Raw genomic sequence first — 14,413 nt, forward strand, 5'->3', positions numbered from 1 at the left:
GAATCATGTCTCTAGGCCCAAACTTCCATGCTGGTTGGGACCGATCATAAGAAAAGCTAAAAGCTGTTCTCACGTCATCTCTAATGAAGGTGAGTGCGAGGATGTGTACAAGGCATGGGGCACCACGGTGGCCGTGGGAGCTGTTTGTCCACGTCATGTCCCTCCCTCTCTCTACTTCCGTTGTTCTAGAAGCAGCTGGTTATGTGGATGGATTTCTGAAGTGTCTAATAGTCTGTTCTAAGCTTGAAGCAATAAAATTTATTTTGTATTGTTTGCCTCCTGCTTCCTGCTAACTATATTAGATACTAATAAAATACACAATAATGATGCTATGGAAAGTTAACACTTATTCAGTACTCACTATGTGGCAGGTACGTATTTTCACAGTACCTCAGGATGCATGGACCACTATTATCTCCATTTTACAGATGAAGAAACTGAGGCTTAGAGAGGATAGGAAACTCAACCAGGGTCAGTCAGATAAAGGGGTAGAGCTATTTGACTTAAGAGCCTGGGTCCTTAGCCACCTTGGTCTACGGAGTTACTGTGCTCTACAGAAAAGGCGCAGCCCAAACTGCAGGGCTTGTACTTAGAAGTTTTTGTTGATTTTGTGTACTTTTAATGCCCTATGGAAGTTTGGCTCTCTAAGGACAGAATCTATCTCTCCTCTCTTAGGCTCAGAGCTTTTATGGTCCCTATTATTCACCTCTCCCTGTATCTCTGCCCTTATTATGTAGCTTTTTAGGTCCTCCCCAAAGAGACAAAGTGTACTTCCTCACCCCTGAACTCAGGCTCAGTCACATGACTTTCTTTGGCAAATGGGTTGTTAATAGATAGGACACAACTAGGGGCTTGAAGTGTGCTTGTGCACTTGAGCTTGCCCCTTAAACCTCTGCCATCACCTCTGTAAGAAGTTCTCCTGGGTAACCGCTGCCCCTTCAACCAAAGTCCCAGAATTAATCCACATGGAGCAGACAAGAACCCACCCTGCAGTGAAGGGGCCAAGCCAGCCAGACCTGCAGCCTCAAGCAGAACCGCATCACTGAGCCCAGCCAAGGCAGCTGGTCCCCAAGCCAACACAGTCATTGAACGATAAATGCTTATAGCTGTAGGCCACTGAATTTCAGGGGTTGTTATGCAGCAATAATTGCTCCTGTAATAAAAACTTAAAATAAGTGGCACTGGTTTTGGGTCCAGGCAGCAGGTGGAAAGGAAATGGCTATAGGAGAGATTGTAGGTCCCTGCTCAGGTGGAAGCTTCAATTGGGCAAAGACAGTGAGAACCTGTGTTTCTTTTATTACTCTTTTTGTCTCCTAGTCAGAGTTTTGTTCACTGAGGTCCCTCTGTGGTGGCTGAGAGAATCAATCCGGCTCAGGTGAAAATCCTAATGAGTTTCAGGTTTCATTCGTGCCCCATCTGGTAAACTTTCCTTTGGGCAAACCCTGCCCTGGCCCCCACGAAGGTGCGGCACATCCTGCTCACCCTGGGTGGCTGCCACTCTCGGCACACTGGGGCGGGGGCGGGGTGTGTGCACTCTCAGCAGGCAGCTGGCCTCACCCGAGCTGCCACCTGCACTTGGACATCAGAACACAGGCTTTGAAAAATCTGCAGGAAGGGGAAGGTGACATAATGCTAGCCACCCACAGGGCCCCTCGGCTGCAAACAGGGTGGCACATCTGGAAAAGGAATGCTGCTTCCCTCCTCTCTGTAGGGATCTTTGATTACTAAGTTTAATTCTCCCCAGTGGGCTCTGATCTTCGCACCTCCTGAGTTCCTTGAGCAGGAGAGAGGCCCTTCCCAGAGGAGGTCAGAGCTTCCCTCTGTCTGCTCGGCAGCTCGCCAAGCCTGTCCCCACTCCCCACGCCAAGTCAGCGTCACTTCCCCCCCTAGCCTTGGTCTCTGGGGTTGACTAGTGGCCATGTACTGCACAGTGTAGATACCTAGAGACCATCTGTCATTTCAGAAAATTCTATTAGCGGTGTTCTCAACTCTTAAGATAAATGCAAAAGCTCTGGGGAAATTTTACAGTCATTTTCCCATCCCAAATCCTGAGGCATGTTGAATCGCCACCACCCACACCATCCCACGTCACACTTCTTCTCATGCAAGGAGAAGAACCAGGAAATCTGAGGTCACGTGAAGACCAGGTACCCGGGCTCTGGTCCCTGCGGCTGAAGTGGCTCGAGGCCGGCAGGGCTTGCACTGACCTTTCACTTGCTGCTCGGGTCCTCGGGTGTGACTGGCGGCACTGGGCATGCTGACATTGTTCCTGTGGATGTACTTGAGAAAGACCTCAGCGTTCCGCCGTGCCAGGGTGCAGGCCTGAGAGAGACAGGGTGTGAAGCCCCACACGTAAGTCCGGGTCTGGTAGGGGCACATTATCTAAGACACTGGAGAAGGGGTGCCGGTGATGAGGCTTCTGGGGCTCTGGGGGAACAGAGCCCTGGGGCAACTTCCAGTTTATGCATACTCCAGTTCCAATGCAGGAGACTTACTCACTCTTTTGTTGAGTAAAGAAAAGCTCCCTGTGCCTCTCCCCTTTCCATCACAGACAAAACCAGAAATCAGCCACCCTTTGACTACTACGTGTTGATTCAGCGTGACCACCTGAGAGTGACTCTCAGGTTGGTTTCCCTCTGCCACCAGAATGCCTCGTATATGACCACTGGTGTGAGCCACTTTAACATTAGCTTAATTTAGACTTGAGAAAGCAAATTTAGTGATCAAACCTATTAACTGTATGTTCCAAATCCAAATGGAAATTGCCCATATTTTAGAAACATATTTGTCCATCAAACCCACCCTCGCCTCAATAAGACTACTCAGGATCCTACTGCTGGGAATTATCAGTCATGTAAAGGGGTAAGAGCCACTGTACCGCCCCCTTAAAACTCACAAGAGTGGTGGGTAGCAGAGAGGACAGGTCTGTCCCATGCTATTGTACCCAATCCAGGCCCAGCAAGGGCAGGAGTCATGAAGCAAGTCAGGGCTAGGATCTAGGTCTACCGACAGAGTACTTCTAGTTTCTCTCAAGACAAGAGATTTTCTGAATTTCTTTAAAAAGCAGTATTTTTCCTGATGGTAGAGGTAATACACGCTAGTCCATTAATTTTCAATCCACAGTTTTCAGAATTAAATTATCTCTAGACAAAACTGTTAACTTTTAAACGTCTTTATACTTAGCATATGATTCTACGAATCATATGGTAAAAAAATTACTTTAAATGTTGCATTCCCAACAGTGGCTTCTGGGAGCTCTGGTAAAAGACTGCTAGTGGGTCCTTCCACTCTGAGGCCCATGAACTTAACAGCTGGACAGTGGTCCAAAGCTAAGGAATCCAAAATCAACTAATGTATACACATGGAGAGCTCGCGCTTCCGTCCATTGGGCTTGTAATTCCCACAACAATAAGGAGTTTTTCAACTATGGTTTTAGGCACATATGGAAAACATCAGAACATTTTCTTTTTTCCTTCTTCAGAAGAAACATTTAATTTTATGAAGACATACCTTTATACTTCTATTTAAAATATCTGACACGCCCTACATAAATTGTTTTGTTTTAAACTTTGTTTTGTCATAGGGAAGACTTTTAAAATCATCTTAAGCCCTGTATGGAAGAATTTCTATTTAATCTTATTAGTAAGAGCTGATTACTAAGAGGTCTGATCAAATGCGGGTACAGATACCAGATAGACGGGAGAAGGGCAGGGAGAGGTCATCTTTAAAAAAGAATAAAAATAAAACTTAAAGAGGTGGTCAAGTAGAGAAAATCCCTAATAAAAGAAAGGCAGTTAATTACAGAATTGTAGAAAATCAGTGGCAACATGTCAGGGTATAAAAATTCTCTTTTGTGCTTTCAGAAACCTGAAAGGAAGCAGAACATGAAAGCAGGGAATTTGAGAGAAAATGGAGCCTTTAGATAAGTTTTAACACTGAAGCCTTTGTCAGAGAGAAGATCAAAGGCAGGAGGAAAGAGGCTTAGGAGAACTTCCCACACCAGCTGAAAGCTATTCAGAGCAGGACTGTGCTTCCTCTCTGGGAAGCTAAGGCTCTTTTAAAAACAAAACAAACAAAATAAGGTATCTCTCTCTTCAAACAACACAATAAACAGTGTTACATTCATTGGTAATTGGTAATCATTAGACTGATAAATAAATAAGATGTCTAAATGTATTTCTTTAACTCTTGCCCTAAATTTTGCATTATCCATTTATAAAAGATGTATTTTAATAGTTTTCTATCTAGGCTTATATATTTCAATTAAAATATTTTTATAGATAAATGAAAGTAGGTATTTTTCTCACTTAACATCAATGGGATATCAGGATATTTGTACATGGCACCAGTAGAAACGAAGCATCCTAATTGCCTAATTACACAAAAAAGTGCTGAGAGAAATAAAGAATGTTTGAACTGTAACCTTTCAACTTTTCAAATTAACCAGCCAATAGCCCCTCTACAAATGCCCCCTTTAGATAAGAAGCTAGAAAATAGAGGGGTATGGGAAGCCCACATGAAGCAGTGAGAGAGAGAGAGACAGAGAGACAGAGACAGAAAGGAGGAGGCAGAGGCAATGGGGAGAGTGAGACAGCAGATAAAAACCAAGACTAAAGTCCCAGACCTTGGATGACAATGTGCTCTCACCTTAAGAAAGGCCTCCTTTTGTTCCAAATGTTTACTGATGAGTGGGATGACGTGGTCGATCTCTGCTGCTGGCCCCAATTTATCTCGTCCACCACACCAGTCCTCATCTCTCCGGTATTCTTGCTCTAAGCTCTCCAGGACACTACAGACCTAATGAATCATGGAGGAAAAACTTAGTAATTTAATCATTTAAAGGTCCTATTTTATGAGGACCTTTAGCTAAGAGACCCCTACAGAAGTGACATTTTTCATTCAAAATCTAATTTGTAGACTTAGGTGCACAGTGCCCCTGAGACATCTAAGAAAAGTCCAGGAGGCAGTGAGAATCCAGCGTCTGGAGCTTGGGAGACAAATGACTAGCGAGATATGGATTTTGGGATTATCTTCTGACAGTTGATGGTTGAAGGCTGAAGCTATGGGGGTTGATGACATCACCTAGGGATAGTATGCAGAGCAAGAAAGGAAGAGAGACTAGTAATTTGGGGGTTTTCAAAGTGTTTTTATATATTATATTGCTATAACCTTATGATACGTCTATGAATTAGGTAGAACAGGAGAAAGAGGTTTGAAGAAGATAACTGGGTTGCCCAACTATCTGTCCTTGCCCTACAGGAAATAGCCTCAAGTAGAGGTAAAGGAGGAAGTTGCCTATGTTGTGTGACTTATGGGCCATAAATGAATGTTACCTTTTCCCTCCCTGGGGAAAAATATTCCAGCAAAATTGTTTCAAGGTACTACTATAAGGCAATGACATCTCCAGGCCTGCTATTATAAAACGCACATTTCCTTCAGAGGGATAACAAATTTGGGTTGACCTAAAAGATAGTTAAGATGGTTTTTCAGTTCTAAAAATGCTGAGAGGCCATGCTCTAAGTGACCTTATAGATGAACTCAAAAGACCAAAAGCATTTCAAATGGGGCTTAGAGGGAAAGTTAGGTTGAGTGCATCAGTAGGAGAGCAGGGCAGCCTAGTGTCAGGGCTTAAGGAAGGATGCAGAAAATAGAAACTCATTCCTATACTTTCCTTCAATAGTCTGTGGCAGCAGGGGAGAGCAGCTCTAACTACCCTTGGCCTCCTCTGTCTGAGAAAGGCATCTCTTTTGGTGAAGGACGTGGCATTGGATAAGATGCTTTCTGAGTTATGAACTGAACTGAAAAATAAGCTGAAAGATGTCCCAGGCAGAACACCCCCATAGCCTACATGCTTCCCATGTCGTGAGGAGGCCTATCCCTGAACTCCAGCCGGTTTCTTTAGCACCACACACCTCTCCTGTTGCAAGGCCTGAAAACATGCAGGAGGCTCACGTCTTGAGAGAAAACAGATTATACACACACAAAAACTTTAAGAAAACGAGTACTTGACACCTATCCCATGACAGTATTGGACTTAAAACCAATCAATTTGGGAGCTAGAGGAAATGGAAAGATTATCCAGCATAAGTCCTCTAATTTAATAGGTGAAGAAACAGAAATCTAGAGAGATAAAGTGACCTTTGGTAAGGTCATTTCAGGGTCAAATTTCCTGACTCAATCTACTGCTTTGTCCCCTTCAGCATCTTGAACCATCTCAAATTAAAATCTGTATATGATATTAGACAGGGGTTAAGCCTCATTTTTTTCATATGGATATTCAGTTGTCTAGCACCATTTGTTACAAAGACTTTACTTATTGAATTGCTTTCTCAGAAATCAACTGACTGTATATATGTGGGTCTACTTCTGGAACCTCTACTCTGTTCAACTGTGTCTATTCTTACACCAATGCCATTCTGTCTTGACCACTGCAGCTTTAGGGTAAGTCTTAAAATCAGGTAGTGTAACTCCTTCAACTTTGTTCTTCCTTTTCAAGACTGTTTTGGCTATTTTAGTCTCTTTGCATTTCCATGTAAATCTTAGAATCAGCCTATCGATTTCTATTAAAAAAAAAAAAAGCTTGCTGGGGTGTGATTGGGATGTGCTGAATTTACAGATCAACTGGAGAAGCTCTTTATCTCGTTAGTTTGCTGCTCCCACTTCCGAGGCCATCAAAGGCATCATCTCTCTGAAACACTGAAAGGAGGACTGAGAGAAGGTCTGAAGATGAATACTGGCTGCAGGGCCCTCTGACAGGCATGTTACGTTTGCTCTGAGATAGACTTTCCCATGGTCCCTGTAAGTCACCCAGAGGAGAAGGTTTCTCTATTTCTACCAGGGAGTGATTTGAATGAGGAAATTATTTTATACTGAATAAAATTACTCCTGTCTTAAACCTCTGTTTCATGAAAAGAGTCCCCTAACAGCACCCAAATCATTTAAAAATCCTCTTAGCCCTTGTGCATATTGCTGTACAGATGTACTAGTAATGGGTTTGCATTTTTATGGCCCTGCTGTAGGTGTCTCCTACCTTTTCTCCCACAGCTGCACCATCCTACCAGTTAGGCTCACAGTTCTCCAATGACAGAAAGCTGTGTTTCCTTATTAGACTGGGAACCCCATGAATGAAAGAGCTGTATGTTTTTCAAGCAGTGCATAGTGCTTGATTGTGGTAAATTAGACTGTGTTCAGCAAATTGTCACTCTCCCCTCCCAACCTTCACAGGAGACATATACTGCCATGCTTGGTTGATGTTGGCTTGGCCACGTGACTTGTTTTGGTCCAAAGGATGTTAGAGCACGTGACACAAGCAGATTTGAAATGCACTTGCACAGTAGATTTTGGGTTCTTGCACTCCTGCTTTTCACCATAAATATGCCTCAGGTAGCTGCTGGTCCAGAAGGAGAAATATAGGAACAGATCCAGACCCAACCTGCAGCTTGGAGCCTAGTTCTACCAAGCTCAGCCGAGATCAGCTGAACACCGGATACTTAAACAAAAAATATGTGCTTATTGTTTTATACCACTGGGTTGAGGGGTGATCTGTTACACAGCATTATTGTGGCAAGAGCTAACTAGTACACCACTCAAACTTGGCACTCAGCCTACACCTACCCAGTTTCTACTTCAACACCGAAATCCTGTGAGGTTGAGAAATTTGTAAGAAACAAATCACATAGTCCACTCCTCTAATGGAAAGGATTATAAGGAAGCAAACCATGGTATTTCCACAGATCATTCTTCTACTCTCAAAAGCTAGTACTGAGAGGAGTGGCTTCTTGCTGAGGGAGATGCTGCAGATTTGCAGTGTGAGGCAGAAAACAGTCCTCCGTCAGTCTCAGCCCCACACATTCCACAGCCCTCTCCCTCACCTGCTCAGAAGTTTTGTAAAAGGCCACTGAGGCATTGACCAGTTTCAGCCGGTCTTCCATCTTCAGCATAAGCTGCTGCCAGTGGAGGGCCACCTTCTCGGCACATTCCCGGATGGCGTCCGCGTCGTAGTGGCCAGCCTGGAGCAGTGCCTCAGCTTTCTGCTGTACCTGCAGGGCACTCTGGTGTGTCTTCTGCAAGGAAGTGGCATGAAAGAGGGACTGGGCACAAGGGGAGGAGAGAGAGGTCCGTGGGAACGACCCAGGCGTGGTATGGGAGGGGGTGGAGTGAGGCGTGAGTGGAAAGATGCAGAAAAGTTAAAGAGCTTTAAATGACTGATTCAAACATGTTGTCATCATTGTTTCTTAAGCATATTTTTAAAAAGAATATCAAACATTTTCATTAACTAGTTGTTCAGGTCCCTAACTCCTGCCCCTACTCCTTTCTCTTTACTTGCATCACTCTGCATTTTAAAGACATTTCAGTTTCTGTGCTAGAGAAACGCAGTTGTGTATAAATCTGCTTCCTGATTGATTCATCCATTAGTTAAATTTCCTTTTCAAATCTAATCATAAAATTATTCATCATGAATTTTCAAAGGAGGTTACTGCTGTAGTCCCATTCTGCAGATCAAATAAACACAGCCCATAAAAAAGATCCCCAGGTCACACAAATCTCAACCAACAATGCAATCATTTTAAACATGAATGATCAGTTTTAAAAAGGTTCCAGTAGAAGGAAGACATTTGGCAGGTTAATAAAGTAGAAGAGTAGCATCTCACACCATCTCTCAGTTACCAAGGGAAAAGAGCAGCACAGTAGATAATTCAGCTTAACACATCATCCCACATTACTACCTTATTTATGTTTGCCTTTAGGATAATCTATATTGTAGAAGGTTTGTTTCTTATTCAGGGTAAGTGTCATTCTCTGAGTTCACTTCAACTGTAGGGGGTGGGGAGAACAGGTTGGAGAACTGGGTGGCAGGGAGAGAGCCAAATGGGATCACAATGTATTAAAATAAAGGACGGATGTGGATGAGCCATACGACTTCAGAGAGCTAATATTATCCCAACTTCAGCTGCTGGAATCATGTCAACCCAATGGCACAGGACTAATTTGGCCTTTGCACTTTCAAAGTAGAGCTTAGCTGGCAGTGGAGAAGAGCAGCTAGAAGCCCAGCACCTCACTCCAGAATGATTTCTGCCCTTCTTGGGCTGCAGTGTTGGGACAGTTCCCCAGAGCGAATCTATCAGCACTCCTGTGTGTGAGTACAACCTCCCCCTCTTCTCACCTCTGTCTCCCCCTTCACCTTCATTGCAGATGGCAGCCTGTCTAGAGAGTCTATCAACCACCTCCTGGTTGCCCTCCCCCGCCCCACGCCTGAATCTGTCCTCAGTGTTAGCTATGTTAGCACGACCTCCTCCAGCAGCCTAGACTCCTTTAGTCCCTGGCTTTGCCACTGAGTCGGGCTTCAGTCCCGATGACCACATTAGCATCTGGGTTCCTAATTGCTGGATGAAGCTAGAAAAATAAACTAACAAGTAGACATGATCCACTAAAAATCCTTGGTTTCTTTCTCTGTTTTACTTATTGGTACCATTTTCTTTTCCCGCCTCCTAAATGTAGAGGCACCCCAAGGTCCATTCTTGGTTTTGGTTCACGTCTGTAGAGTTCTCATCCTTTCCCTTGGCTTCTAGCATTTCCTCTTTGTAAATGGCTCTCCAATCTATATTTCTCGCCTGATATCTGAGCCTCGTCTTTAATTGTCTTCGGATGTGAGGGTGAGCTGCCTGTCACACCTCTCACCTAGGTCAGTAGCACTGATTCGGATGATCTAGCTGCCTGCCCCATGTTAGTCACTTACAAAGGTGCATTCTCAGGAGAAGTGAAATATCTTCCCAGAGAGAAGAGGAACCCTTGCCAAGGAATGAGAATGGCTTTACTGTCCAGTCAGAGCCTCCACCTTCCTCCCAGATGTCTGCTCAAGTTCCACACCTAAACCTAAACTCCTCCTCCCTCTGAAACAGTCTTCCACGGCAGTCCACCATCCTGTTGACAGTGCCCTCCTCACTCCATCTAGGACCACAGTCTTGTCATCATCCTTGCCTGCTGCTCCTCGGCCTGAAACCCAGTCCAGCTCTCACCACTTCACACCTAGGCCTCTGTGGTGGTCACCTGACTAGTCTTTTCCTGCCTTCCATTTCTAACCCATCGAACCCGTCCCTTACATTTCTGACAGATTCTCTCTAACGGGAAGTGCTTCCATTAAGAGAATCCTAACATCCTTTCCAGTGCTAAAACCCTAATTTTATGCTCTAAACATCACTCCCATCTCTCAATTCACACGCCTGCGATGGTTCACCCACTGCTATGAAATCAAGTCCAAACTTTAGAGGATGTTATTAAAAGCCCCTCACACTGTGGTCCCAAGTACTTCATTATCATGTACTACTACTTCCTTCCAAAGACCATTTGAAAACAAACTTGCCATTGCCGTCTTCATTCTCCCTGCCTTTAAGGAACACATCTTAGAATCTCCTCATCTGTGATCCCGTCTCCCTTGGAGACTCAGTTCAGATCCAACCTCCTTCGAAGAGGCCTTTTTGGACAGCCTGAGACTTACTAAAAACTACCCTCTTCTGAATACCTATATCACTCATCTAACGCCTGGCTGATTTTCCTTACTTAAGACAGTGAAACTCTCAAGGCAAGGACTGTTTTAAAAAAATCCCTTTAATAGCTGTCATTTAACCAGGTATATATTCTGTGCTAGGAACTATACTTATGCACTTTTTCCTAGTTCTCATAATACTACTCCAAGGTGGATATTATTATTCCCACTTGACAGATTAAGAAACTGAGACTCAGGCTGGTTAAGGGACTTGCCCAAAAATGTACATCCAAGGAAGTGATGAAACCAGATTCAGGTTTGACCTATTCCCAAATCTATGTCCTTTCCACCATATCACACCATATCATTTCATCTCTAGCAATTAGAACGGTATCTACAGTTTCTCATTCAGAGAAAGGGTTCACCAAGTGAACATTAGTGATTCTGATAATTATTTGGCCTCTCCTCAGTATATGAAACCAGCATATAATTGTCATCATAAATTGGTTATTATATATTTTCTCTGAGAATGGAGGAGATAGAGGAGTAACTTTCATTTTCCTATAATTTATGCTGTGTAACAAATCCTCTTCCTTATTCTGAAACTCATTATTATCTAACAGTCCTGGGAGCCCCTTCTTCCCTTTGATTACCTAAATGATAAACTCTTATGCATATGACATAATCTCTGCTTTGCTCAAGCTTGAGTCATTATTTTCCATTTATTTCTACTATTAGCTAATCCTATTGAGTGCTGTATCTTTGAGACATGGATTATCAAGGATGTTCATATTTAGTAGGAGGACATGGAAGAAAACCGAACCAAATCAACTGAATTTATTATCCAGTTTTAACTACTGTTTCTGTCATAATGCTTATGCTTAAAATACATAAGAGGATTTCAAATAAAAATGGATTTTAAAATCAAGTGCGTCTCTATGACGTTCACAGTTCTTGAAGACACATCAGCCACAACATTTGGATACTAACAAACAATAATCTGGGTTTGTTGATAAAGCTATGCTTCTGGAGAGCTGTGTACTGCTCTGCACTCTGAATGGCTCTGGGGAACTTTTTCTGTAACCAAGGCTACCTCAGGTAAACATTCTGACCTTCTTTAAGGAGACCAAAACCTTCAGACTGATGAGGCCACCAAAGCTAGGGTGAGCAAACATCTTGGTTTGCCCATGAGAGTTCTAGTACATGCTGATTTTCCTGGCTTAGTTATTAACAATTCCCTCCTTCACTCTTAAAAGTGTCTCAGTTCTAACAATAACTTATATGATCATCTTACCTATAGCCATTTTATTTTCCCTTCTGGAGCCCAGGGTTCTTTCTTAGGGCTCAAGAAGTCAAATTATGTTCCCTGTCAGTGATCACTGTAAAGGCCTCCAGTAACAGTATCAAAATGGGTTAAATCAAACCAGACTAGTTAGATCTCCTATCAACTTGCTTAAATCCCCTGGTGTACATTCCCCCAATGCAGAACCTGGTCTAAACTGACACAGTTAGAGAGAAGCACAAGCCATCTGGAGAAGGAACGTATGTTGAAATTCTGGCTCTGTTCTCTTCAATATCCTAGCCAAGCTGCAGACCCTGCCTACCTTCCATTCCCAAGATCTATGAGAAATCCTATCTATTCTGCCATGTGCCCTTGAGTCCACAGACATAAACTCGACAGGGGTCTATATCTCAACATCTATTCTAAGAATATTTGATCAAGTTGCATCCATGAAATTAAAGAGATATAGATGCTTAGTGAGCCTCTATTCTGTTAAGGATGCAACAGCATCTAGTACAAATTCATACACACTGCATATGCAAGTCAGGTGGAATTTGGTTATTTCAATAGCATTGCTAATGCATTTACCCACTATTTTCTACTAGCTCATTGAGATACTCAAGGGTGTCATAACGCTTGGTTTTTGGTGTTTTGTTTTGTTTTGTTTGTTTGTTTTATAATGCTTGGTTTTACTTGCCCAACGTTTGATTAAGGGACTGAAAATTTAATTACCTGATGGGGCAGGTAAACCTCCACATTCAAGATAGGCAACGAGGAGGTATCGCCAAAGGCTGTTCTCTCTGTGCCTAGCATCCCTCACAGCTTCATGCCAAGCCTTGAATGTGACTGCCCAACCTTCGTTCTCTTCACTGCTGCCTCTCGATGGGGTTTTGACCACTGTGTGCCTAATTCTTGATTATAATCCCAATCTTATTTTTTCCTTTACAAGGAATAGATTCCAACACTCTAATATTTGGGCATGCCAGTAAAATGCAACAGGGCTGATGATAAAACTTCTTTCCTCTGGTTAGTTCTTCCTTAGAAAATAATTTGTCCATACTGTGTGTGTAATACACAGTTTATTTTTAAATCTCAAATCTCAGACAGGAGTCTGGTATGAGCAAGGGTTCCTAAGAAGTTATCAGACATCTTAGAGAAATATATCATTCATATCAATGCTATGTTTTCACATACAAGATAGCTTTTGGAAAATTAAATGGTTGAAATCAATCAATACTAGCTTAAAAATAGCTAGCAATCAGTTGGATCACTGTATTAAAGATATACTTATTGGCATGGACAGTTAAAATTTTATCATTGTTGTGTTTTTTTTAGTAGAAGACAATCACCTTTGCATTTCTTACACACTCAGAAGTGGGTTAAGTTTTATACTGAACCACAAGTAATGGATGTCTTTGAGGTTTTCACTCCTTATCTCTTTTCCCATTGGTACTGAACTTATTTTATTTTTAACATAGTTCCCATGTCCCATTTCCTACTCTTTTCCCTACACCACTCTAGAACAATCAGTTCGAGTCTCTTTGGGAAGGAAATGTTCTAGTAGAAAGGATAATTAAAGATATTATTTAAAGCAAGACAACATTTATATTAGACTATCATAAGTGGAGTCTTATTTTAAAATAGCCTTTAAAACAAGCCTTGGTGAGTTTCTGGTTTCAGTTTATTCTTTAAATATGACTTCCACCAGCATTACTGAACAACTATTTTCAGTGAATCAAACTATCTAGTACAGTCTGCTCCCGTGCTCACTACTCTTGTTAAAAGGCTGATCTGACAATGGAATCTAAATGTTACATGTAAACCAAATGTTTAAAAATGGAATCCTAGTTTACTAATGACTTCTGCAGTTCTTTATCCTCAATTCTGAGGGAGCTTCAACTAGAGGTGACTTCTAACCTTTTAGCTTTACATTTCTCACATGGTGCATAGTCCATAATGTATAAAAAACTCAGTGGACCAGGGGCCTTGAAAGTTAAAGGTACCAATAAGTAAGAAAGATCCACATTTGGAGTGTGAATACTTGTCTTCCAATACCAGGCTTCCTTGGGGTGATGAAGCCCTGCATTTGTTTCTCCATCAATTCCTGGGTCATAGGGAGGCTACCTGGCCCATTTCACTAGAAAGAGTAATGGCTTCACCACATAAAGGAAGACCCACATCTTGAGGAATCATCCTGCCTAAGGTGCAGCGTAGAGAGGGGAAGGGAGGACAGTGCAGCCAGATTTGGGTGTTACCTCGATGGCCAATTGGAACTGCTCGTGTTCCCGCTGCAGCTGCTCTGCTTCCGACAAAGAGCTGGCGTTGACCAGGCTGGCGTTGAGCATTGACTCCCCATTGCGGATCCATCCCAGGACCTAGGGAGTTGGGACAAGAGCACAGGTGAATGGCCTTTCTGTGACAGGCCCTTCAGTCAGAGAGCTTGCTATCTCCTACCCACAGTTGAAGACAGGACAGGAAGAGTCTGGATAATTAAAATCTCCTTAAATTTGCCTCATACCTTGCGCCATAAGGTACTTATTTTCAGTACCAACCTCATTCCCAGCTTCATCTTTTCTTTCCTACCCTTATCACTCCTCAATCCCAGGCTCCTCAGCCCCTTAATTTAAACATTACTTCATCTGATTGCA

At 42.8% G+C, this 14,413-nt stretch overlaps 1 protein-coding gene across 16 annotated transcripts in view; it reads right to left on the reverse strand.

Moving 5' to 3' along the window:
• KALRN (kalirin RhoGEF kinase) overlaps positions 1–14,413 on the reverse strand; it is a 653,035-nt gene that overhangs the window by 259,649 nt on the left and 378,973 nt on the right. For 10 of the 16 annotated variants that reach the window (XM_049710430.1, XM_049710427.1, XM_049710426.1 and 7 more), the window contains exons 16-19: positions 14,021–14,140; positions 7,872–8,090; positions 4,648–4,797; positions 2,208–2,322 (exon numbers count right to left, since the gene is read on the reverse strand). In XM_049710430.1, coding sequence (XP_049566387.1) covers positions 2,208–2,322; positions 4,648–4,797; positions 7,872–8,090; positions 14,021–14,140 — 604 coding nt within the window. The remainder of the gene's footprint in view (positions 1–2,207; positions 2,323–4,647; positions 4,798–7,871; positions 8,091–14,020; positions 14,141–14,413) is intronic. The other 6 variants (XM_049710431.1, XM_049710429.1, XM_033403880.2 and 3 more) reach the window with 1 other exon arrangement.

Source organism: Orcinus orca, chromosome 5, assembly GCF_937001465.1.
Source record: "Orcinus orca chromosome 5, mOrcOrc1.1, whole genome shotgun sequence".
Classification (NCBI taxonomy): domain Eukaryota; kingdom Metazoa; phylum Chordata; class Mammalia; order Artiodactyla; family Delphinidae; genus Orcinus; species Orcinus orca.